The sequence below is a fragment of the Lipotes vexillifer genome, unplaced genomic scaffold (assembly GCF_000442215.2).
Source record: "Lipotes vexillifer unplaced genomic scaffold, Lipotes_vexillifer_v1.1 scaffold39, whole genome shotgun sequence".
Lineage (NCBI taxonomy): Eukaryota > Metazoa > Chordata > Mammalia > Artiodactyla > Lipotidae > Lipotes > Lipotes vexillifer.
The window spans coordinates 2,397,855-2,424,456 of record NW_006787038.1 but is presented as its reverse complement, the minus strand read 5'-3'; the positions used below and the strand labels follow the sequence as shown (position 1 = coordinate 2,424,456).

Here is a 26,602-nt window from a genome sequence, read left to right as displayed (position 1 = left end):
GGCCGCTGAGCCTGCGGGTCCGGAGCCTGTGCTCCGCAACGGGAGAGGTCACAACAGTGAGAGGCCCGCGTACCGCAAAAAAAAAAAAAAACTACAATGAGCTATCAACTCACACCAGTCAGAATGACCATCACCAAAAAATCTACAAACATCAATGCTGGAGAGGGTGTGGAGAAAAGGGAACTCTCTTGCACTGTTGGTGGGAATGTAAATTGATACAGCCACTATGGAGAACAGCATGGAAGTTTCTTAAAAAACTAAAAATAGAACTACCATACGACCCAGCAATCCCTCTACTGGGCATATACCCTGAGAAAACCATAATTCAAAAAGAGTCATGTACCACTATGTTCATTGCAGCTCTATTTACAATAGCCAGGAGATGGAAGCAACCTAAGTGTCCATCGACAGATGAATGGATAAAGAAGATGTGGCACATATATACAATGGAATATTATTCAGCCATAAAAAGAAACAAAATTGAGTTGTTTGCAGTGAGGTGGATGGACCTAGAGTCTGTCATGCAGGGTGGGTTAAGTCAGAAAGCGAAAAACAAATACCATATGCTAAAACATACATATGGAATCTAAAACAAAAAAAAATGGTTCTGAAGAACCTAGGGGCAGGACAGGAATAAAGACACAGATGTAGAGGATGGACTTGAGGACACGGGGAGGGGGAAGGGTGGGCTGCGACGAAATGAGAGAGTGGCATGGACATATATACACTACCAAATGTAAAACAGATAGCTAGTGCGAAGCAGCCGCATAGCACAGGGAGATCAGCTCGGTGCTTTATGACCACCTAGAAGAGTGGGATAGGGAGGGTGGGAGGGAGATATAAGAGGGAGGAGATACAGGGATATATGTATATGTATAGCTGATGCACTTTGTTATAAAGCATAAACTAACACACCATTGTAAAGCAATTATACTCCAATAAAGTTGTTAAAAAAAAAAAATCTTCCAACAAACCAAAGTCCAGGACCAGATGGCTTCACAGGTGAATTCTACCAAACGTTTAGAGAAGAGCTAACACCCATCCTTCTCAAATTCTTCCAAAATATTGCAGAGGAACGAACACTCCCAAACTCACTCTACAAGGCCACCATCACCCTGATACCAAAACCAGACAAAGACACTACAAAAAAAGAAAATTACAGACCAATATCACTGATGAATATAGACACAAAAATCCTCAACAAAATACTACCAAACAGAATCCAACAACACATTAAAAGGATCACACACCATGATCAAGTGGGAATTATCCCAGGGATGCAAGGATTCTTCAATCAAATCAAATCAAATCAATCATTGTGATACACCATATTAACAAACTGAAGAATAAACACCACAAACTGAAGAATAAACACCTAAGGAGACAAAAGACCTGTATGCAGAAAACTATAAGACACTGATGAAAGAAATTAAAGATGATACAAACAGATGGAGAGATATACTATGTTCTTGGCTTGGAAGAATCAATATTGTGAAAATGACTATACTACCCAAAGCAATCTACAGATTCAATGCAATCCCTATCAAATCACCAATGGCATTTTTTACAGAACTAGAACAAAAAATCTTAAAATTTATATGAAGACACAAAAGACGCCAAATAGACAAAGCAATCTTGAGGGAAAAAAAAAAGGATCTGGAGGAATCAGACGCCCTGACTTCAGACAATACTACAAAGCTACAGTAATCAAGACAATATGCTACTGGCACAAAAACAGAAATACAGATCAATGGAACAGGATAGAAAGCCCAGAGATAAACCCACACACCTATGGCCAACTAATCTATGACAAAGGAGGCAAGGATATACAATGGAGAAAAGACAGTCTCTTCAATAAGTGGTGCTGCAAAAACTGGACAGCTACATGTAAAAAAATGATATTAGAACACTCCCTAACACCATACACAAAAATAAACTCAAAATGGATTAAAGAACTAAATGTAAGACCAGACACTATAAAACTCTTAGGTGGGGCTTCCCTGGTGGCATAGTGGTTGAGAGTCCGCCTGCCGATGCAGGGGACATGGGTTCGTGCCCCGGTCTGGGAAGTTCCCACATGCCGCGGAGTGGCTAAGCCCGTGAGCCATGGCCACTGAGCCTGCACATCTGGAGCCTGTGCTCCGCAACGGGAGAGGCAGTGAGAGGCCCACGTACTTAAAAAAAAAAAAAAAAAAAAAAAAAAACCTTTTAGGGGAAAACACAGGAAGAACACTCTTAGACATGAATCACAGCAAGATCGTTTTTTTTAAAATTGTTTTCCTTGTTTCTATTTCATTTATTTCTGCTCTGATCTTTATGATTTCTTTCCTGCTACTAACCTTGGGTTTCATTTTTCTCCTTTCTCTAGTTCCTTTAGATATAAGGTTAGATTGTTTGAGATTTTTCTTGTTTTTTTTTTTAAATTATTTATTTTTGGTTGCATTGGGTCTGCTGCTGTGCACAGGCTTTCCCTAGTTGCAGCGAGCGAGGGCCACTCTTCCTTGCAGTGCACGGGCTTCTCATTGTGGTGGCTTCTCTTGTGGAGCACGGGCTCTAGGTGAGCAGGCTTCAGTAGTTGTGGCACACAAGCTCAGTAGTTGTGGCTCACGGACTCTAGAGCACAAGCTCAGTAGTTGTGGCGCACGGGCTTAGTTGCTCCACGGCATGTGGGATCTTCCTGGACCAAGGCTTCAACCTGTGTCCCCTGCATTGGCAGGCAGGTTCTTAACCACTGCACGACCAGGGAAGCTTTTTTCTTGTTTCTTGAGGTAGGCTTGTATTGCTATAAACTTCACTCTTAGAACTGCTTTTGCTGCATCCCATAGGTTTTGAATCATCGTGTTTTCATTGTAATTTGTCTGTAGGTATTTTTGATTTCCTCCTTGATTTCTTCAGTGATCTCTTGGTTATTTAGTAACACATTATTTAGCCTCCACGTGTTTGTGTTTTTCATGCTTTTTTCCCTGCAATTGTTTTCTAATCTCATAGCATTTTGTTCAGAAAAGATGCTTGATATGATTTCAATTTTCTTAAATTTACCGAGGCTTGATTTGTGACCCAAGATGTGATCCATCCTGGAGAATGTTCTGTGTGCACTTGAGAAGAAAGTGTAATCTGCTGTTTTGGGATGGAATGCCCTATAAATATCAATTAAATCTATCTGGTCTATTGTGTTATTTAAAGCTTGTGTTTCCTTATTAATTTTCTGACTGGATTATCTGTCCATTGGTGTAAGTGAGGTGTTAAAGTCCCCCACTATTATTGTGTTACTGTCGATTTCCTCTTTTATAGTTGTTAGCATTTGCCTTATGTATTGAGGTGCTCCTATGTTGGGTGCATATATATTTATAATTGTTATATCTTCTCCTTGGATTGATCCTGTGTAGTGTCCCTCCTTGCCTCTTGTAACATTAACTTAAAGTCTATTTTATCTGATATGAGTATTGCTACTCCAGCTTTCTTTTGATCTCCATTTGCATGGAATATTTTTTCCATCCCCTCACTTTCTCTGTATGTGTCCCTAGGTCGGAAGTGGGTCTCTTGTAGACAGCATATTTATGGATCTTGTTTTTGTATCCATTAAGTGAATCTGTGTCTTTTGGCTGGAGCATTTAATCCATTTACATTTAAGATAATTATCGATAGGTTTGTTCCTGTTACCTTTTTCTTAATAGTTTTGGGTTTGTTTTTGTAGGTCCCTTTCTACTCGTGTGTTTTCCAGTTAGAGAAGTTCCTTTAGCATTTGTTGTAGAGCTGGTTTGGTGGTGCTGAATTCTCTTAGCTTTTGCTTGTCTATAAAGCTTTTGATTTCTCCATCAAATCTGAATGAGATCCTTACTGGGTAGAGTACTCTTGGTTGTAGGTTCTTCCCTCTCATCACTTCAAATATATCGACGCCACCCCACAGTGACTTTTCTCCAGGAGGAAATCGGCTTTGGCAGTACTTTCATGTCCAGTGTGGAAACCAAAACATAGGGATTGGACTATAAGCTGCTGCCTCTTCTGTTTTTTTCAGGGCATATTTTTTCCTACTTCTTGAGATCTGTGTTCAGTGATCGTGCACAGCTCTATACCCAGCTCCTAGTTCCTGAGTCTGTCCCTTAGCAGGAACTCAGTCATGTTGGCTGGCTGGACAGATGGACAGATGAACGTTGGTGGAAGGTCTTGTCTACGAAAAGCTGGCAGAAACCCACGGGTCTGCCCACTAGGGACCACATTCTTTCTACAAACCACATTGTACTCTCAGTGGTAAGGGCAGAAAATGTGTACACGGGGGACTGGGAAGAGGGCAGAATGGCCGACTGGTTTTTGAGCATCTACTAGGCACTGGGTATCTAATAGAGTTTATCTTTTTCATTCAGCCCATGAACTTTTGCAACAAAGACAAAAATGAGAAAAACTGGGGGTGGGCACGCAGGCAGGTAGCAGAAGAGCTGGGCTCCTAAACCAGTTCTGTCTGACTCCAGGCCCCAGCTCACCTCCTGCCTACCAGGAAATGCTGCTGGTGTGACACTAGTCAACACAGAAGCCTGTATTTTCACTCCTTTGAGTTCTGTCTCGCATTTGATAGAACACCACCAGGGTAAAAACCAGAGACCCACAGCCCAAGTCAGGACAAGAATAATTTAAAGAGCTGATGGAATGCTGCTCCCAAGGGTGGGATCCATACCTTTCCCACACTCACAAAAAACCAAAGACCCAGACTGTGAATGTAAAGGATTAAAAATCACCATTAACTGGTTTTGACTTGCCTTATGCCCCAGCATTTGTTCTGTAGTTTTATCCTCCTCAACAAAATACAGTCAGGGGCAAAATACTCAATACACAGACAGTCTCCACTCTTCAGAGCCTATGAGCCTAATCACAATGGTTCACTTCACCCCAAAAGAAGATGTTTTACCAAAATGGGGTGAATAAAGGATGGAGAGGCAGACTGGGATACTCAATTTTTGTTTTCGATTTGATTTTTGCCCTTTCTGCAAACTCAAGGGTGATATCTAAACACTGTTGCAATAGCAGCGGTCACGAGCACTTCCAGAGCAAATGTCACAGTTAAAAACATGCCTGTGCAGCCTGAGGGCTTCGGGTGACAGGAAGAAGCTGTACTCTGTGTCATACATCACTTGTCATTCCAGCTTATGTACTTGGCAGAGCCAAAATAAACCCAGAAACCACTCGGCTGCACCTGGGGTAAGATGCCCACACTTGACCCACAACACAACACAACACGTTGTTATGTTGGCTCTGAGATCCACAGAACTACTGTCCCCATCGCCATCCATGTGGGGCACCCCTGCAAAGCCCCAAGTCACACTGAATCCAGGCACAAAGCTGCCCTCCCAGTGCTGCCTGGTCATGAACATGCCCAGACTATCAAAGGAAGACCCTGGGGCTTTCACAAAAGGCAGGGAGCTCTGTGTCAACACCATGGTGAGGGCTTAGTCCACTGGAACAAGGACAGACCACTGGTCCCCATCTGAACCCTCTTCCAGGGTCCCAGGCACCTCATCCTCCAGACCCAGGTATTGGCCAGCAGGATCCTGCTCATCTTGGTAGGAGGCAACCACAACAGCAAGCAGGTTCTCACCCGCCCAACCTCATTCCTCCTCAGTCCATTCCTGCCCCAGGCATACCTGCTGATCAGAGAAAGATGCGCCCACTCTCAGCCCCATGGCTGGGTCCCCATTGCCTCATTCCTTCCCCCTGGGCACAGTCACCCGATCAGGGTGGCGTGTGTCTTGGATTTCAGGGCTCTCAACAGCTGGCTTTCTGGCGTCAAGGGTCAAAAATGTCCCCTTACTGGGCCAGCAGCTTTCCCCGCAGCAAAGCTCCTGGGCTTGAAGGCTTGCTACAAACTTGGTCTCCTTATGACCTAACCGGAGGGTCACCATGCTCCTCAAGGAGCTCACACCTATGTGGTTCATTTTAACAGTGAACATTGTTCATTTTGAAGTGAACCCCTCTCCCTTCCTCCTTTCCACCCTAACATCCCTCAGACACGTCATCACTCTACACAGTGGTTAAGGCCTAGGGCTCCAAGTTCAGAAAGGTGTGTGTCCACATACCAGCTCTGCCAGTTAGGAGATGTCTGGCATTGGCAAGCTAATTCCCCCCTTTGTGCCTATTTTCTAATTCACAAAGGAAGGTACTGCCTACTTCACACCCTCTAGCTCAGGGGGGTGCTCTGATGCCTAGTGAGCCCATCTGAATGGACTACTCTGCAGAATGCTTTACACCAGGAGGGCTCTCACTCCTCTTCGGCAAGCCTGGCTCCCCACCCCGCGCTCTCTCCCCCAGCAATGGCGACAGGCAGGGGGGGAGAGGCCACTGGGACAAACAAGACGTGCTTGGTTGACCGATGGCAGCCCCACCGACACCTCCCCTGGCTCTCCTCATCCTTCTCTGCTCATTCTCTCCGCCCTTTCTCATCTCTCAGCCCCCTGGCCTCTGCCCTCTCACATCCACGCTGTCCCGACGCTCCCCCGCCGTCCTTGGACGCCCACATTGCATCGGCTCCCTGCCCCCTTTCAGATGACGTGACCTCTCCCCCACCAGCCTGCATAGCGTGTCCAGGGGCACCTTCCTCGGCACTTCTCTGACCACGCGGTCCTGCTCAAGGACCCTCAAGGAGCCAGCCCTCTCCCAGGGAGGACCACATCCACACCCCTCAGCCTGCTGTTCTTAGCTTTCTTCACGTCCTGTCCCACCTCCATCTGCTTCCCTGGATGTCCCCGGACTGGATGATTCACAAGTCCAAGCTTTCATCGACTGGTCTCAACCTTTATCCCAGCAGATTCATTGCTTGCAAAGGTCTCCCTCCTTGAGTCTTTTAGAGCCCATCTCACCCTCAGTTCCTTCACTGAGTTTTCCTTGGTCATGCTGGTGAGGCTTGATCTCCTTGCCCTAACTCCTCTAATCCTTTGGTTTTCAACCTTATTTGTGACACTAGTCTGGTGCCTGGTAGACACAACAGGAGTTTACTCGATAAATGGGTACCGAATGAATGGGCTGCAGTTAACTGGCATGTCAGAAAAACATCACTTCCCTTCCAGATTAGCCATGAGCCCAGACCTGGGGAAAGATGTGGTTGGAAATTTAAAGCTAGACAAGACTCTCAGAGAAAGTATGCTTTTTAAAAAAACATCATTGGGGGTTGTTTTAAAATCAGCACCACATGAAAGATAAATTTGGGTTCAATCTAGATTTCCACACACCAGGTTTGCTCAAAGCTGATCAACCCCTATGAGCCACGTTAAGCACACAGCAGGATGCCACCCTCACAAGGGTGTTTTTACGTGATGGGTGACCACATACAGGTGTGTATCTATACATGTCTATACACTCTAGCAAGGATCTTAATGATCTAAAGATTAATCAGATGCTAAGTGTCACAGAGTACAACAGTTGAGGAAAACTTAGCTACATGGACAAATGTATGAAAATGTTACTATATAAAGGGTCACTTAAGTCCATGCAGAATTTATGGGCACTAAAATGTGCTACAATTATAGTATGTCTAATTTCCATCCCATACAAAACGCGCCCACCCTCTCCTGGGGCTGCGTGTCTGGACACTGGTACCTCAGGCGTGGCCATCAGGGTCACCAGCAGGGAGGCCACCACTACAACCTGTCTCCCAGGACCATGTCCACGTGGGAATTATACACAGCGCTCGCAAGTGACTTCAACACTCACGGCCCGTCCCTACACCCTGCTGTGCGCATTTAAACACCACGAAGTGGTGCTGCTAGGCAAGTGTGCACACCCGCTACATAGCTCTGCTCCTATTCGCCAGTGCCAAGTAAACTTAGACGTGTGTTTACACCTCACTGAAAACACTACACCTCAGTGATTGAAGAATAACTAATTTGGGTAAAATGATGCACAAACAAAGGTTCCAGGATCCCCAATGTGGGTCTCCGTTAGAGTGAAGGCACATGGCAGGAAAGCCAACTTTGGATGTGGAGGAGGCTCAGAGGGCGGTCCTGGGACTGAGGCTTGGATGCCCCAGAAAGAAGCAAGGAGAGCGAGGTGGCTGCTGGGCACGGAAACACTGAACTTGAACAACAGTTTAATCATGAGGACAAGCTCCCAGCCACCCAGGACCACCAGACAGCGTCTAGGAACACACCACAGTCAGCAATCACGGGCACGCAAAGCCTGCTCACATGACTGTATTTTTGAAATTCCCAAATCCAACCCCTTGGCTTCTTCTAAAAAGGCCAACTGAGGATTAAGGAGGCAGCAGACCTTCAGGAACAAAAACAATCCCACTGACTTGGGGGCAAATCGCCCATGAAAGAGCTTTATGGATTAAAAAGGCTAGGCTTAGGTCCCTAAGAACTTGGGAAGCAGGGTCACAGCTGGTGGACTCTAGACTTTCTTAGAGTCCCTCCCCAATCACAGGGTTTGTCTTCAAATCTGTGATTGTGCTGGTGGCTTATATAACCTCAGCGCTCTTGGATTTCCTCAGTCCTTTGGGGAAAAGAGGTTAGGGAAAGGCAAGAAGAGCACTAGTGAAATCAGGACAGCCTGTAATCACTGCTTCCCAGGGAAGGTAAGAATAGTGACCACGGCTGACCCATTGTGCTTGCCACGCCACAGTTACCGGCCTAGGCACTATTAAGCGCTATACATATACACACACTCTTTTAATCCCTATTTTTAAATGGAGAAAACTAGCCTTTAGGTAGCTTGCCCAGGGTCATAGAACAGCAAGTGTTCTATGCTGGGCTTCAAGTTCAGGCCATGGGTACTAGAGTTTGAACCATTAACCATTTGGCTGAATGCTCAGGTCTTGGCTGTTATTCAAACTAGAAGGAAGGAAACTAACACATAATGAGCACCTACTGTGTGCTGGGCAGTTGCTAAATGATTTTTCACGTTATTTCATTTAATCCCTTCCAACAACTCCCTAAAGTTGTCAGGATTATCTCTGGTTTGGTTTTTACAGATGAGAAAACTGTAACTTGCCCAAGTTCACCCAGCTTCTAATGGCAGAACTGAGATTCAAGCCCATGGCAATCTGACTCCAAACCCCTTGATGAAACAGGTGAATTTCACGGAAGTAAATGCCTCAGAGACCTGACAATATCTCCAGTCGTACACACTCGATTCTATCCGAGTGCCCCCCGTTTGTCTAGCTATTGGAGGAAGTGACCATGAGAGGTGTCTGCGGCTATAGTCTGTTTTTTGACCACTTAGTTACACCCTATGGGGTTTCTTGTTCCTATGCAATGCTGACTTTTGGTTGTTTTCCATGTAGGGTGTTTGTTGTCTCCCCAGCTAGATTTTAGCACCGTGAGGACAGAGACATTGACTAACATTTCCTTGTGTGACCCCCTCCCCCCGCGCCCAGTACAATGCTAAGAACAGAGATGGGGATCAGGAAATATCTTCTGAATAAAGAGAAGCCTTTTAGAACTGTGCAGCTCAAAAGTAACTCAAGAATTTCCAGTTTCTTCTACAGCAAAGAAGTTGGGCACAGTAGCAATTTGCTGCTTTCAGTCATCAACTCAAGAGGCACACATGCCTCCTTTTAAGGGTAGGTGTTCCTCCTGGAATTGTCCTTGTGACAACATCTGCAAAGGCTCAGTCCTGGTCTAGGTGAGACCATATGCCAAGGCTCCTCTGCTCCCCTTTCCCCGAGCGCCCACCTCACTGCCAGCTTCACCCAAAGGTCCCTCTCACGACAGAGCTGCCAGTCAATGACCATAGGCTCCTAGAACTTCCCCAGTGACTCAGCCGGGGAAGAAGAAAGATGAGGGGCATCTTTCCAATCACCAGGCCAGCAAAGAGGCAGATGCAGACCATACTTTCTCCAACTTTTGGAGAAAGTGAAAAGCTCCAGGCAGATGCTTTGGCACTTCCACCAACTCCCAACCAGATGCCAGCTCGCAGCAGCCAACAGATGAACCCAAATGTCTTGTGTGGTGTTGCTGCACTCAACCTTACCACTCCCTGCCTGGTGACAGATGGTGAAACCAGAACTGTTTCCTTTGTCTGATATGTCACGAGCTGTCATTCCTAAAAGTAATTCATGTGACAAAACATGTTTCTAATCCTCCCAAGTTTTCTTCTGAGTCTGGCTGGGCTTTCTTGGTGACAGCTCTCCCCTTCCAACTTTCAGAGGTGAAACTGAGACCAGGGGGTCTACTCACAGGCAGGCCCTGGAAGAGTGATTTCTTAAAGGGCTGCCACAAGCCAGACCCACTTCAGGGTGCACATCCAGAAATAGGCTGGGCTCTAAGTAGATTTTTCCAAAGAGCCAACTTCATAAGGTAACTACCCCTGCTTCATTATCCCAGAGAGATCTGCAAAGAAAAAGAAATCTAAACCTTGCACCAGGAAAACTATTAATCATCCATACCTACCACCACCCCAAGAAAGCAATGCCCTGGGATTTAGGGAGTTAATCAGGACCTACATACATGAGGTCATTTCCCCTCCTACTTGGCCTGACATTTCCACCACTAGTCACTCCATAAGTAATGCCTTACAGTCTAATCCCTCTTAAGTGTGAACTCAGGAACTTTTCTATTCACTACTGTATCCTCAGAGCTCAGAACGTGGGTTGGCACAGAGTAGATATTCAATAAATATTTGTTCAAACAATAAATAAAGGCTGTGGTGCACTGTCTCAAAGAAACCACAGCTCCCAAGAATTGACATAAAGGTCAGAGCGCTTGGCCCTATAAATGGAGAGTATAGCCCTTAATCTGAGGTTGTACCTCATGAGATAGACAGCCAAGGGGATGAGAGCCTTCATTCACTGACTCTCATTTGTCCCATTACCTGCTGTCAACTGGGGAGACACCTGGAGGCTGGCCAGAGTGGATGCAATCCAGGACAAGCAGAATTCAAAGAGAAACAAAGACTGGATGGCCAGGGGCCTGTGTGGTTTACTCGCAAGCGACAGAGATCTGGCCCACAGTGGGGGCACCCTCGCAAAGGACTTGGAGTTTTGTGGAGTAGCATGAGAATACAGAGCCAGCATTCTTGGGCAAATAATGGGATCCCCTCTTCCCTACGGAGAGATAGAAGAATTCCAGAGAGAGAAAAGTCAATTATCACAGTCACAAGGGCTGTCTGAGCCCCACCAGTCCCCACTTGTTACCATGGGTCGGTGCCACTTGCTAAATGTAAGGGGCCTGGGAGAAAATGTGGTAACATCAGGACACCAGGCCCTTAGGAGAAGACTTCTTACTCCCGGGACCCATCTCCTGACGGTAGGGGCTAAGTCAGTTCTGTGCTCGGCCACCACTGCCATTTCCTACACTGAAGAGAGGAGCCATCCAAGGCACACAGAGATTAAAAAGCTGCTTTGTGCCTATCTCTGGCAAAAGGCCCTTCTTGGCATCGAAAGGAATTAGAATGGGCCACAGGACCTCAGGAGCTGCATCATGGCTCAAGTCAAAAGGACCAAATCAGCAGCGATGCTCCAGAAACCAGGAGCTCTGGGAGAGGTTCCTACAGCCAGAATGACCAGAACTTTTTCTGAAATGAAGAGCTGACTCTAAAGCCAAGAATGCTGAGCCCTGTAAACCAAGGGTATGGCCCCCTAATCCAAGGTGGCTCTTTACCAGATGGACAGGACCTGATTTATGTACAGGAAGCCCTTTCACTCTCTGAGTGTCATGAGGCAAGCCCAGAGTCCTTTTTTCTTTTTTTTTTAAGGGCACGTAAAAGCCCACATTTGCACAAAATTTCAGTTTTCAAGGCACCTGCACATCCAGCATATAAACTGAGCCTCAAAACCATCCAGTGAGGTGAAGAGCCGGATGCCCACAGCACAGGAGAGGCACAGAGCCTGGGAGGGGACCATCCTTTTCTCCAGTTTGTAACTGAGTTGGCTCAACTTGCTGAAGTTACAGAGTAGATCAGCAGGGAGGTAACACTGGGACTTCTGATGGTCCCATTCGCAGCCCTGCTCTCTTCCCACAGAGCTTTGCTGAGCCACGACAAGGCACCAAGCAGCCACGTAGCCCAGGAAGACATGGTCTGAGACCCAAGATGAACCAGGGTCTGATGGGGTCCTTTGCAATGGGGTTTGTTATGTAACTGAGAAATGCATCTGGGTCATCATAAAATGGCTAACAGTTACTCTGTACCTCTTACCAGAGTTCTTTCTGGGCAGTGAGTCAGAGGCAGTGCAATGAGTGGAGAGAACATCAATGTCTCTGGGAGTCTCTCAACAAACTTACACTGGTGAGCCGGGCCCTGCAGACACAACTTCCTACCCCCCACGGTAGCCCTGGGAGAACCAAACATTCCCAAGGAGGACTCTCCTTGCTCCACAAATGAAGCAAACCATTGTCAAGATGCCTGTCCCAAGGCCAGAGGCCGAGAATGTCTCTTGATGGCCCGGTCTTCCCAGGCCTCAAGTCAGCCAGCCCCAAAGAGGGAAGAGCTCTACCACCTGCAGCTCTTCCTGAGGACCTGCTTCCAAGGCCATAGGTTGAGGAAGCAGGTGGAGGGGATTTTCTCAGGAGGCCCACTTACACTTAAAAGGTGAAAAAGGTTAGTAAGAGGGTTGGGTCAAGCTGCACTCTTCCCCCACCCACCACCCCCATCCTCCCGAGGCCACAGCTGACATGTTATTCGATGGCAATCACAGAACATGCTCTGGAATCTTCCTTCAGCAATGAGAAGACCATTCCCCAAAGCGTAAAACCAGAACACCAGTCGTCCATCTTTCCATTCACATGTTCTCAGTCCCCACCACGTGCCAAGCATGTGGCCTCTTCCAGCCTGTGTTCTATGAGCAAGGTCTTCAGGGGCGTGACCTATTTCTAGAAGGGTGGTGATGTCAGCCCCAACCTAACTCATCAGCAGAGACTGGACAGGCAAGTCTGCTTAAGTTCCTGACCTACGGTGTCAGGGAGGAGGATCTGTCAGCAAATATTCCCGGGACAGCAGCTGGGATGAAAGAAAGGCCCAGAATCCAGAGATTCCGGAGTCTGGCGGGGAGGGAGAAGACGGATGTGCATTCAGGGAATGTCTGCGGAGACTCATCTGGTTCAGGAACTTTCACAACCCCTTTGACGTGAGTGGCCACCCTGTGAGGCTGGCTTCCTTATTACAGAATAGGTAAGCTGATGCCCAAAGAGAGCAGGTGTCTAGCCAGAGGCCCCAAATACGGGGATCAGCAGAGCCGGGTCAGGGTCTCATGACTCCCACACCAGGAGTTCTCCAACTTCAGGGCGCATCACAATCCCTGGCAGATAATCAAAACCACAGATTCCTGAGCTCCACCCTGGAGAGGCTAATTCCTTGGATCTGCCCCACCGCCCAGGAATCTGCATTTCTAACAAACACCCCAGGTGGTGCTGGTGGTTCATGGAGCACACTTAGAAACAATTGACCTCCACTGCCCCAAGGACAGAAATCAAGAGCTAATTCTCAGCTGCTGGCTTCCCTCGGCGTCCCAGGCAGGGACAGATGGTGGGACCAGTGTGTGCTCCTGCCTAGCTCCTCGGTAGAGAAGCAACCGGCCTCTGAGTTCATCGAGTGGCTCCACAAACATGTCCGGCGCCAAACAGGAAGCTCAGGACAAAGGTCTGAGGAGGCGAGGATTGCTCAAAGGGCAGCCACCATCCCAAACAAACAGCCCATTGCGACGGACCCTGCTTTAACGCCATGACTCATGGAGGCTCAGTTCCTATATTTCTGAGTTGATGGGCACAGCAAATGGCCCTGAGCGCAGACAGCAGCTTCCAGAGCCAGCATGGGAGTCCCAGCCATGCCAACACCACAACATGGAGCAGAAATCAGGAATTTCCAGGGGAGAGGAAAAGGAAAAAAAAACAAAAAGGAAGAAAAATAACCTCCAACCTTGCTCCAGCTTCCGTGCCCCCTCCCTTCTGGAGCCGGCAGGGTTGTCTAGTCAAAAGGGATCTCCTGGAACTGAAAAGGGCTTGTGTTCACCTCCTCTCTAGAGAAAGAATCGGATGGGAGCCAAAGCAAACACCACTCCACTCGTGGTTGAGAGGTACATTGTGTAATCCCGAGAAGTTGGTAAGCAAGTGAGGGCCAGCCATACCTCCCATCCCCCTCCTGCAAACACACATGGTGCTTGTGCTCTCTGCCCTTCCGCTGGGGCAAGACCTCATCTTGAACTGTGTGGGGCTCAGAGGCCAAGCTACAGTTTTTGCAAAGACTAAAAAAGGAGAGATGCCTGGAATAAGGTGGGGAGGCAGAAGAGCCAGGATGGGCTGCAAGAACCTGCAGGATACCTCCGACCTCTGAATGACTCAGCAAAGACAAAGGCCTCCGTCCTGAAGAAGAGAGAGAAAGGAGATGCTCCCTTGGGTTAAGTTTGGGATGGTGCTAGATAGAAGTCAGGAGACAGAGAAGAAAGAAGAGGAAACACCTGCTTTCACCTTAGCCCTACAGTTCTTCGTCATCCCCGATGGGGATCTAACCAATTCGCATGGGGCTGTTTGATGTTGGGGGTTGGGGGAGGTGAAGGCAAGGGAAGGACATCCTGTTAACAGCATTGTTGGATAAAGATCAAGAATCAGGCAGTGGAAAACAGCTGTGTCCACCTGATAAGCCTGGGCACCCCACTTCCTTCAGTAGAGTCTTAGGTTTGTAAGACTAAGGTCTGATGTGCAGGGATGGGAACTGGCCCAGTACCTATGTCATCCCTAAGACCCCAAAATCTTCACCACAGACAAGCGGTCTCAACAACCACATACTGGGAAGATAACACTGTCTCCTGGCACCAGCACAGCTCTTAGTTTGAGTAGCTCTCAAGAGGAACAAGTCCCCATCAAGATACTGCCTGGAAACTTCCAGAAAGGCCCACCTTCCCCTATTCACCCAACTCCTGGTCACTTCACTTGTTGAGAATCGGCTCATAACCATCACCTCCTCAGGGAAGCAGTCCCGCTGGCTCCCCGCTACACTCACTCTGGGGTGTGTCCTCCCTCCCACACACTGTGACCCCTGAATGTCCTGTGCACATGTACCCTTAAGCCTGCCACACAGTGGTACTGGGAGCATTTAAGTGTTGGCCTCTCCTTCTAGATCAGTGGCCAATTACCTTTATTGATGATATAGTAGTGACAGCATCTGTTCTTCATTTAGCAGACAAACTCTGCTGGCTAAGTGCCCTCCACTTACTGTCTCATTTACTCCTCTCCTGCACTATTGCAGGAGCCAATATTATCTCCATCTTACAAAAGAAGAAGCCGAAAGTTAGAAAAGTTAAGGGTCTTGTCGAAGGGTACACAGCAGAGCTAAAGATGTGTTCTCAACCACCCTGGGTCCAGCAGAGTTCAAGGCACCCCGTAAGGAATGAATAGCTTTTTCCACTGAAGGAGTAAGATTGAGTCACGTCAGGAAGACAATCCAGGCATGAGGGTCCCTTCCTGCAACCACCTGAGCTCTCAGCTAACTGAGTGGTCACCTTAATTCCTTTCAGGAAAGGAATACCTGTTTATTAATTTGTCCATCCATTCTTAAGCACCTGTTATGCCCAGAGCCTTGACATATGGGAGAGATGTATTAGTCAAGGTTCCAGTCCTTTGACAAGTTTCCCATTTAGTAGGAAGAGGAGATGGAGGAAGAGGGGAAGAGAACAGGAGAAAAGTTACAAAAGAGGGGGAAACACAAACCCTAGAAAACAAAAGGCCAGTATCCACAGAAACTCAGCAAGCATGCAGAAGGGCAAGGACCGCTTTCCTCCAGCACAGAGACTGAGGAGATGACGGCAGGGGTGAGCAGTTACCCAGGTACCCAGCCAGAGGGAACACCTCGCAAGCAGTGTATCTTTTTGTTTTTGGTGCCAGTGGTAAAATATACATATAGCATGACATTTACTATTTTAATCATTTTTAGCTGTACACTTCAGTGGCATTAAGTACATTCACATCATCGTGCAACCACCACCTCCATGCATCTCCAGAACTTTTCTCATCTTCCCAAACTGAAACTCTGTACCCATTAAACACTTAACTCCTCATTCCCTCCTCCACCAGCCCCCCAACCACCATTATACATTTTGTCTCTATGAATTTGATTACTCGAGATTATCTGTGGTATAATAAAAATATATTTGGTCTTCATTTCTGGTTCCTGGCACAGAGCTCTAAACCCTGGGCATTTCCTGAGTGATAGGACTGTCCTTTGTTATACATAAGGATCCTGTTTCCAAGGACTGTCCTTTGTTATTCATAAGGATCCTGTTTCCATCACACCTGAGTTTAGGCTATGAGGTGACTTAGAGTGAGACCCCTCTAGAGCCTCAGGATGGAAGTGGTTTCCAGAAGACCAAGTGATTAAAGTTTGGGAACTTTCAGCCCCACCCTCCCCCCACCCCTGAGAAGCAAAAGGGAACTGGAAATTGAGCTCTAGAAAAACTCTTGAACAAGGTAATTCGGTGAGCTTACAGGCTGGTGAACCCATCACATCAAAGTGCTGGGAGGGTGGCCCACAGAGGCTCTGGCATCTCCTCCATTTGGCTGTTCCTGACTTGTAGACTTTATAATAAGCCAGGAAAAACAGTGCTTACCTGAGTTCCCTGAGCCATTCCAGCAAATTACAGAACCTGAGTAGGGCTCGTGGGAACCCCCAACTTACAGCTAGTCAGTCAGAAATCTGGGTGGCCCCCAGGACTTGCAAATGGAGACAGTCTTACGGGACTAAGCTCTTAACTTGTGGGGTCTGCACTAACTCATTAGTGTCAGAGTTTAACTGAATTGAATTGTAGGACAGCCAGCTGGTGTTAAGAGAATTGAAGAATTGACTGGTGTCAGAGAAAAAGGCAGCTCAACACCTCACATAGGGAGAATCACAGAGGATCTGTTTTTTGTGACTACCTTATGTCACTCAGCATAACGTCTTCAAGGTTCAGCCATGTGTAGCACGTGTCAGAATTTCCTTTCAAGAATGAATAATATTCTATCATATGTATATTTCATATTTTAACAATCATCCATAGATGAACACTTGGGATCCTTCCACCTTTCAGCTATTGTGAAGAATGATGCTATAAACGTGGGTGTACAAATATCTGTTCAAGTTCCTGCTTTCAGTTCTCTTGGGTAACTACCCAGAAGTAGAAATGTTAAATCATATGGTAATTCTATTTTTAATTTTTTGAGGAAATGTCATACTGTCTTCCATGTGACTGCACCATTTTACGTTCCCATCGGCAAGGCACCAGGGTTCCAACTTCTCCACATTCTTGCTGACATTTCTTACTTTTTTCTTTTCCTTTTTTTCTTCTTTCTTATTGATAACTGTCTTCAGAGGTATGAAGTGGCACCTCATTGTAGTTTTGATTTGCATTTCCCTAATATTGAGCTTCTTTTCATGTGCCTATTGACCGTCTATATATCTTTTTGGGGGGGAGAAATGTCTATTCAAGTCCTTGGCTCATGTTTCAATTGGGTTGTGTTTTTGTTGTTGTTCAGCTGCAGGAATTCATTATGTAGTCTGGCTATTAACCCCATATCAGATATATGATTTCCATATATTTTCTCCCATTCCATGGACGGCCTTTTCACTCTATCGATAGTGTCCTCTGATGCACAAAAGCTTTTAATTTAGATGTAGTCCAATTATTTGCTGTTGCTGTTGCTGACACTTTTAGTATCACATCCAAGAAATCACTGCCATCACTGCCAAATCCATTATCATGAAGCTTTTTCCTTATGTTTTCTTCCAAGAGTTTTGTAGTTTTTCCCAATACCATCTGTTGAAGAGACTGGTGATAATTATGTGTCCATGTAGGTTCATCAATTGTAACCAACGCACCACTCTGGTGGGGGTGTTGAAAATGGGGGAGACTACACCAGGAGGGGGTGTAGGGAGTTTGTAAGAAATCTCTTTACCTTCCTCTTAATTTTGCTATGAACCTAAAACTGCTCTAAAAAGTAAAGTGTATTTTTTTAAAAAGGCTGTCCTTTTCCTCTTGGAATGGTCTTGACACCCTCGTTAAAAACCATCTGACCACGTATATGTGAGGGTTTATTTCTGGACTCTATTCCTTTGGTCTCTCTGTTTGTCTTTATGCTGATACCACACTATCATGATTACTGTAGCTTTGTTATTAGTTTTGATATCAAGAAGTGTCAGACCTCCAACTTTGTGATTCTTTTCCAAAATTGTTTTGGCTATTCAGCATCCCTTAAACTTCCACATGAATTTTAGGATGCATTTTTCTTCATCTGTGAAAAACATCATCAGGATTTTGATAGTGATTGCACTGAATTTATAGACTGCTTTGCGTAGTATTGACATCTTAGCAATATTAGGTCTCCCAATCCGAACACAGATGTATTACCATTTATTTGTGACTTCTTTAATTTCTTTCAGTAACATTTTATAGTTTTCAGCATACAAGTCTTTCACCTCCTTGGTTAAACTGATTCCTAAGTATTTTTTTGGATGCTACTGTAAATGGAATTGTTTCCTTAATTTCCTTTGTGGATTTTTCATTCTTAGCGTATAAAAACACAGTTGGTGGGCTTCCCTGGTGGCGCAGTGGTTGAGAGTCCGCCTGCTGATGCAGAGGACACGGGTTCATGCCCCGGTCTGGGAAGATCCCACATGCCGCGGAGCGGCTGGGCCCGTGAGCCATGGCCGCTGAGCCTGCGCGTCCGGAGCCTGTGCTCTGCAATGGGAGAGGCCACAACAGCGAGAGGCCCGCGTACCACAAAAAAAAAAAAAAAACAGTTGGTTTAGCAATTATACTCCAATAAAGATGTAAAAAAAAAAACAAAACACAGTTGGTTTAAAACGTTGCAAATTTGGTCTGCTCTGCGTTCTCAGGTTTGCAGAAAGGAACTGGGTACTGGGAGGCACAGCAGTTGGGTGGGGTCAGGGCAAAAGGGTGAGCAAAATGGCCATGAAACTTTCTACCATTCTGAACGTGTTTTTTTCTTGGTTGGCCATTTACTTGGTTGCTGTAGATCTTTGACTGATTTCCAAAACTCCCATAGGGAAGATATTTTAGCCAGTTTCTAGTTTATTTAATGTTTCTGTGGGGGAACAAGGGTCTGGAGCTTCCTGGTCCACCATCTACTGATGTCACTCTCCGAGGCTTTAGGCTTACTTAACCTCCAAGCAGTGTATCTTCAAGGAGAGAATCAGGAAGCCAGACTGGTCAGAGCAGAGACAAGGCTGGGAGGGAACAAGAGACAGGCTGGATGGGAAGGATGAGGGAGGAGGGGTCCTGGATGCTAAACTGAACACTCAGACTCGATTCCACGGAATTGTCAGGCCCTGAAGAATGCCTGCCAAGGCAACACGGCCAAGACACAAGTCAGCCCAGGCCAGCCGGAGCCTCTTCTCATGTAGCGCACTGAGTTGAAGGTCAAAGAAACAGAAGGATTAGGAGCTTCTGCTATGGTTCCACCTCACAGGCCTTCAGGTTCTGCCCTTAAGGTTCTATTTTCAGAACCTTAAGTGAATTGGAATTACGAGCCCCGCCCCAAGCCCATCCTCTCCCCTCAGTCTGGAGAGTGAGTGGCTGAGCTCCCAGCTGCATCTACCTGGGAACTGGACCCATCACACAGCAGCACAAAACACACCAGCCCTGACAAGAACCTGGCTCCAAGCAGGAGAGCACCTTCCTGGGAGGAGCACGCTGCTCCTCTCTCCTAGAGATTGCAAGTCTGATCGTGAGCCTCACCTGGGAAGCCAGGTAAAAACACAGGAGCCTGGGCCCCTCCCCTGGAGAGGCTGATTATGAAGTCCAGGTGAAGGCCCAGGCATCTGTATTTGGTCCTGGCCCCAGAGGTGAGGCAAACGGTCACCATCTGGGGGAGCACTGGTCTAGCTTCCTTCCCAGAGTCGCCAGACTCTGAGCTCATCCACCTGACGGCCGGCATCTTTGGTGAGGGCTTTGCGATGAAGGAGAAACCAGAACTGGAATTCGGTTCCACTTTACCTTCCCCAGAAGTTTCAAACTAGAAGTTTTATCTGACCCACAATTTTAAAACATGAAAAATAATAATAATAAAATAAAACTTTGAGTTTTATCAGCATTTAAAAAAACAGATTTCATCAGCCAGACACTAAGACAAATAGTGCATGATTTTGGTTATATGCGGTACCTAGAATAGGCAAATGAATAGAGAGAGAAAGCAGAATGGAGGTTAAAGAGGAGGAGATACTGTTTAATGGGCACAGAATTGTTGGGGGTGATAAAAGTATTTTGGGTATAGATACTGGTAATTCTTACACAACACTGTGAAACTATTTAATGCCATTGAATTGTACACTTATGAATGGTTAAAATTATAAATACGTCTATTTTACCACAGTTAAAAAAACAGATTTCACATAAAAATCTGGATTTCTGGTTTCTCTTTAAAGAAAAAACAAATGAGACGATCTGACAACACTGGTCATGCTGTGTATGGGAACAGCTGGCAGAGGCTCAAGCAGCTGCCACCTTCCGCTGGGCCACGTGCTCTTAACGATGCTGTGACCCCTCCACACTCCAATGTCACTTTTCCTTTGTCACACTTTCTATGACCTGGCTGCCCCTATGAGCATTTGAGGATTGGTCCTGGCTCTACCCCTTCTCATTTCAGTCTCCACTAGCCTTGCTCTGCTCTCCCAGCCCCTGCCTGGTCCTCTCTTCCAGTCAGAAGGGGAGGCCAGCAAGTGGTCAGCCATGTGGGCAGGTGCTTCATGTGCCTTGACAATGACAACAAATGAAAGCACAGAAGAGCTTGCCTTCACCTCCCCAGATGTCACTCAGAGCTTGAAAGTTTTTCTGACATTGCAACAGCCAGATTGATAAGCCTGGACTTTAACACACCCAAGTGCCCAGGAGTCTGGAACAAGATAAGGCTGACCATTCACCTCATGACCTGGACTCTTGAGTCAGCCTCTGGACCACCCGGCCTCGCTGGGTGACAGATGATCGGCCAGTCCAGCAAACAACCTCCTCAAGACTGGACTCACTTTCCTAGAGTCCATCTTTGTCTGCTAGAACCTGATTTCCAAATGTTTGAAATATGATGGGGTTCAGGACAAAATACCCCCAAATTTGGTACCTTGGCATAGTGAATATTTTAAGCTGAAGCAATGTGAGAGAATTGAAAAGCAGGAAGGTCACTCTGACCTCTTCCCCAGAAACAAGCCTTAAAACTCTCCTGTGGGGCTTCCCTGGTGGCGCAGTGGTTGAGAGTCCGCCTGCCAATGCAGGGGACACGCGTTCATGCCCCGGTCCGGGAAGATTCCACATGCCGCGGAGCGGCTGGGCCCGTGAGCCATGGCCTCAGAGACTGTGCGTCCGGAGCCTGTGCTCCGCAACGGGAGAGGCCCCAACAGTGAGAGGCCCGTGTACCGCAAAAAAAAAAAAAAACCTTCCTGTGGGAGGTGCCCTCCTGGTCACAGAGGAAGGGAGCATCCTTGTCTCTCAAGACCCTTGTCTCTGAAGATAAAGGGGCACTTCCTCCAAGAATCCTGACAAACAGGCCTTGCTCAGTGGCCCCCCGGTTCTACAGACCTCAGACTCCTTAACCTATCACATTTCTCCACCACTGTCTGCTCTCCAGCAAATCTGGCATAGAAGGGCACAAGTCTAACTCTTCCTTCATTTCCTTACAAAGACTCCCGTGTCACCTAATACTTATATGAAAAAATTATGGATGATTTTCTCTTATTAATCTGACTTTGTCAATTTAATTTTTAGCTGGGGACTCTAAGACAGTCAAGGAAAACCTCTTCCTCCCCTACAATTAGCATCATTGTACCAGACATGGTGGGAAATGTTGCTAGTCTGTCAGCGTAAAATACATGCCAACTTCCAAAGACTCGCCGTAGGAAAAGAATGTGAACCAGCTTGTTAGTAATTTTACTATATTGATTACCTGTTGAAATACTATTCTGGATATATTGAGTTAAACCGAATACAGTCCTAAAACTAATTTCACTTGTTATTTTTACTTTGGTAAAAAATTTACACTTTACCTGTTTTTGTTTTTTTTTTCCATTTTACCTGTTTTTCATGTGGCTACTAGAAAATTTAGTCATATATGTGCTTTGTGTTTGTGGCTTTCATTATATTTCTATCGGACAGATAGACCGTGGCTGCTGCAGAACTGATTCTGTAAGGTTACCATATTTTTTTTTTTTTTTTTTTTTTTTTTGGCCATGCCGTGCATCTTGCGGGATCTTAGTTCCCCAGCCAGGGACTGAACCCAGGCCACGGCAGTGAAAGCTCAGAGTCCTAACCACTGGACCACCAGGCAATTCCCAGGTGACTGTATTTTCTTTTCCTCAAAAAGCAAACTGATTCTCTCTAGACTTTTTCTGGGTGGCTCTGTGCTATGACCTGCCCAAGGGTCCCGGAGGAACTCCCTTCTGGTCTCAGGGCTGGAGGCTCTTCATCGGGGCTGGGGCTGCCTTAAAGATCTCTTCCCACTCCCACATCTCCCTCGCCCTGTGCCACCAAGCTGTCCCCAGACTCTCACACGAGGCTCTCTTCCCAGCCTTGCTCAATAACCATGTGTCCACATCACTCAAAACCGCAGATGGTTTTCCCTGGAAACAATGGAACCAGTGTTGTTAACACTGCCGGGCTGCTACCACCTGTGTGATGATCACAGGGAAGTGCCCCAGCTGCAGTCCAAGACTCCCTGCCCTCCCTCACACCAGCTCAGGATCCACTGGTTTCTTCTCCCCAGAGCCTGGAGCCCCACCTTCCTGAGGCTGACAGCCCCTCAGCGAGCAGCACGTGGGGAGGCACTGCGAATGCCTGGAACTTCAAAACAGAAGGCAGGTGCTAGCTCTCAAATTCTAGAGAAACTGCTGGACACTTTATCACCACCGACAACCCACAACCCTAGAGACACAGGGCCAAAACTTGAAACTCAGAATCCTGCCTTTTTCTGTTGTTGTTTAATATATGCTTTGTCCACCTGAAGACTCAATAATGGCCCACTGACAGGGGCTCTGGGGGTGGAGCTAGCTTCAAACCTCCTTTCTACCACTCAGCACCAGTAGGACCCTGGATAAGGTTGCTCCGTTTATCTGGGTCTCAAGTTCCTCGCCTATAACAACAGGGACAACCCCACCCACCTCAAAGGTTAGAAAAATTAAATAATGCATGAAAAAGTGCCTTGCACATAATAGGTGTTTGATAGATATTAGCTTCCTTCCCCTTCAATCTTCCCATAGCAATGCCACGGAGAAGATACTTAAAAACCTCACGGAGAACTGAAAACAAACCCTCTATACTCTCATCTGGTTGCCTCTTGTATGTGTGCTTTTTTAAATCTGAATGTTGGTGCCTGATACAATTTAAGAGGGTGGTAGGAGAACTGTGAGAAGCAGGGATTCTCTTTGCAGCCCTAGCACAGCGTCTGGCAAGGCAGGTGCTTGTCGAGTGAAGGAATGACTGTTGGACTTAGGCCAGCAGGGACTGGTGGCTCGTGGAGCCTATCAGCGAAGCACTAGAAGAGAGGGGTCAGAATTACCATGAAACACAGGGGTTTGGCTGATCAGTGTGAAGACTGCGGCCACAAAGAGTTATTCTCTGGAAAGATGCTTCCAATCTGTTTAGACAGCTTTGTGGAGGCTTTTTTTTTTTTTTTAAACTGCAAAGCTCAAGGTGTTCTGTTAATATTTCTCCTCCATTCGGCCATGCTTTCCTCAGAGAGAAAGGTTAAAACATATGCCAAGAACCAAACACAGTCACCTCTACGTGAGGAAGCATAAACAATTCAGCTTTTCATATTTTTTTTAACTTAGCACAGTGGGTTAAGCTAAAAGAACACACTAAATTGATGGCTCTGTGATACAAATATATGCTGTCAGGGTGTTTTTAAATGTAAAATTCTTAGCATTTTCTGACCTTAGTGGGGAGTAGGCATGGGCAATGAGTAACTATTCTTACTCAATTTTAAAGATATATTTGGTTTTAAGTTCCTTTACAGCTGTGTGCAGAGGGGTCTGAAAACCAATTTGTTTTTGCTCCATGGTGAACAAAAAAAAGTGTTGGGTTCTCTGATCTCACCAGGCCACCTGAGGGCCCAGTTAGCTCTTCTGCCCTCCCCAAACAATGGGTTTGGGATTGCAGTGACCCTGTCTGAATCCCGTTGGGTCTGCGAATAGGGAGATTTAACCCTCTGGAAGCTCGAAAAGTCCTGCGCATCGCTCCCCAGCTTTACCCTCCTATAAAGAAAACATCCAATAATGTCAAACCTGCCAGCAAAGCTGCAATGGAGATGTTCAAATTCACAGTCACATCACCTTCAGGAGGGGTTGGTAAATGTCACCCTTAATACCTATTTTTTAATTGCCTTGAACAAAAAGATCCAACCTGTTTCATCCCCAGACTTCAAACCCATTCAATCTTCTGAACATTCAAACCCACAAGTTAAAGAAAACTGGATAAAGGATTTTATGTTGCTTGTTTGTGCTGAAGAAGCCCTGTCTGTTGCTTTCATTGATTGCTTTACACTATTACCCAAGTGGCAGGCCTTTCTGGCCTGAAAAAACTTAGCTCAAGTTACCTTTTTGCTGGTAAAGATGAACAGAATGGAAATTTACCTTTAGGGAAATTTGTACATTTCTGACCCAAATAAGAACTTCCTAAATGAAAGCTTAAATACTCTAAATGTAATGAACAGGTAAGAGAAAACAAGCCTACAAGAACTAAGGGTTACTGGTCATTTGTTAAATGCATAGCCACAAATGCATGTGCTTGGGAAGACGTGAGACGCCAGGCAGTGGTCCCGATAAAGAAGGGCCCCGTAAATAGTTGCTTCAACCTTTCAGAGACAGCAATCAGACTCACGACATGCCCACCTTTCTGGGTCATATCCACACTGAGATGCAAAGAATTTGAGATTCTCCTTCCCAAAAGAAGTAAAGACAAAGGAGTAAGATATGAGCTTTCCAGGTCTTTCCAAGGTTTCTAGGCCTTGAAAATTCAGAGCAAGAATTCGACTCCACCCTGCTGCCCTTGGCTCTAAACCCCAGGGAAGGAGGTTGGCACAAAGCATTGTTCCCACTGTCCTGGCTTCAGCTGTGTATAAAGAAGGTGAGAGCAGTTCCAATGCCACCAGGGCCCCGCTCTGCCTTTCCATGTGGTGCAGGAGATACTGTGCTCTAGGAAAAGCTGGCTGGACAGGAAAAAAGCACCTGCCAACCTCTGATGACACAGAATAGTCTGACGCCCAGGGGCTGCTCCCCGGGAAAGAACAGCTTTCCTGTCCAAGCTGGTGAAGTAAGTTCAGGGATGAGATCATAAAAACAGCATGTGTTCCAGAAGCACCCTTTCTGTTGGTGGAGGAGAAACTGTGAGTGACAGCAAAGGTCCCTCCTTTTGTTTCCCCACTTCTCTTACACAGTCACCCAGTCACAATCACTCACTCACACTATCAGTCACACCTTGCCACAGTCACCCAGTCACAAACACACTGAAGTCAGAAAACTATAGTCTCCACACAGGGAGGCGTGTGGTACAATCAACACACTCAGTCCCACAGGGAACACTACCCACTCTCTACCCACCTGATTGCCAAAGACAGCTACGGAGCAGGCTGTTGACACCTCATTAGCCCCGAACCAGACAGAAGCAATGCGGGAGGGCATGCCCAGGATGAAGACCTGGGCCACGGAGCAGATGACCTGGCCCAGCATGGTGACTGGGAAGAGATGTGGTTTCAGGCTGCCCAGCTTCACCCAGGCCCCCAGGCAGTTGAGAGTGGAGCCGGTGAGGGCAATGGTGCGCAGGCCGAACTTCTCCAGGAGCCAGGCCACCGGCAGGAGCAGAGGAATGTAGGTCAGCATGTAGCACATGGACAGCCAGTCGATGGCAAAGGCACTGACCCCGTAGAAGTTCATGAAGATGTTATTGATGGAGCTGTACTGGATCCACTGGAAGGCATTGCACATGGAGTAGCAGCTAAACACCAGGACCACAGCCCATCGGCGCTTGCTCACCTTGATCACGCTAAGGTCCTCAGGGCCCGAGCTACCGGGGTGGGCCAAGCCACTGGCTTGAGCCAAGCTACTGGGGTGGGCCGAACTACTGGGGTGCGCAGAGACACTGGGGTGGATGGAGACGCTTGGATGGGCTGAGACGCTGGGATGGGCCAAGAGGCTGGGGTTCTCCCCGAGGTCGGAAGTCTGCGAAGGGGTGCCATTGCGCTCTTGCTGGTTAGGCTCTTCATTCACCATGACCACAGCCTCTCCTGGAGCCCTAGACAGGTGCTGAGGACTCTAGTCGACTTACGGGGAAGTGGCGTCGTCTGGTCACCTAAAGCTGACGTAGCACTTACCCGGCCCGCCCGGAAGGAATAAATGGAGTCCCCAGCCTGCGTAAAAGCCGCGAGTGGGGCTCTTTTGCTCACCCCCAAGCTTCTGCTCTCACTTTTCCTTGGCGTCCTCTGTCCCTGATTGCTGTCCCCCAGCTGCAGACGCCTCAGCCTGGTCCTGGCTCCCGGTGCCTTGAGTCCTCCCGAAGCACCTGTCGACGTTCACTCCTCCGTCCTGGAAACAGTTGTCTCCGGACGCAGCCACTCCGCGGGACTCCGGTCGCTCCCGGGCGGACTAGCGGCCTCGCCCCCTCCGGCGCACGTGACCGCCCCGCCCCCGCCCCGCGCGGCTTCCCCACCCACGACACACC

At 47.1% G+C, this 26,602-nt stretch overlaps 1 protein-coding gene across 1 annotated transcript in view; it reads right to left on the bottom strand.

Moving 5' to 3' along the window:
- FLVCR2 (FLVCR choline and putative heme transporter 2) overlaps positions 1-26,539 on the bottom strand; it is a 64,557-nt gene extending 38,018 nt beyond the window's left edge. Inside the window, exon 1 of the mRNA XM_007459753.1 lies at positions 25,486-26,539. Coding sequence (XP_007459815.1) covers positions 25,486-26,154 — 669 coding nt within the window. The 5' untranslated portion in view covers positions 26,155-26,539. The remainder of the gene's footprint in view (positions 1-25,485) is intronic.
- Positions 26,540-26,602: the final 63 nt, after the last annotated feature.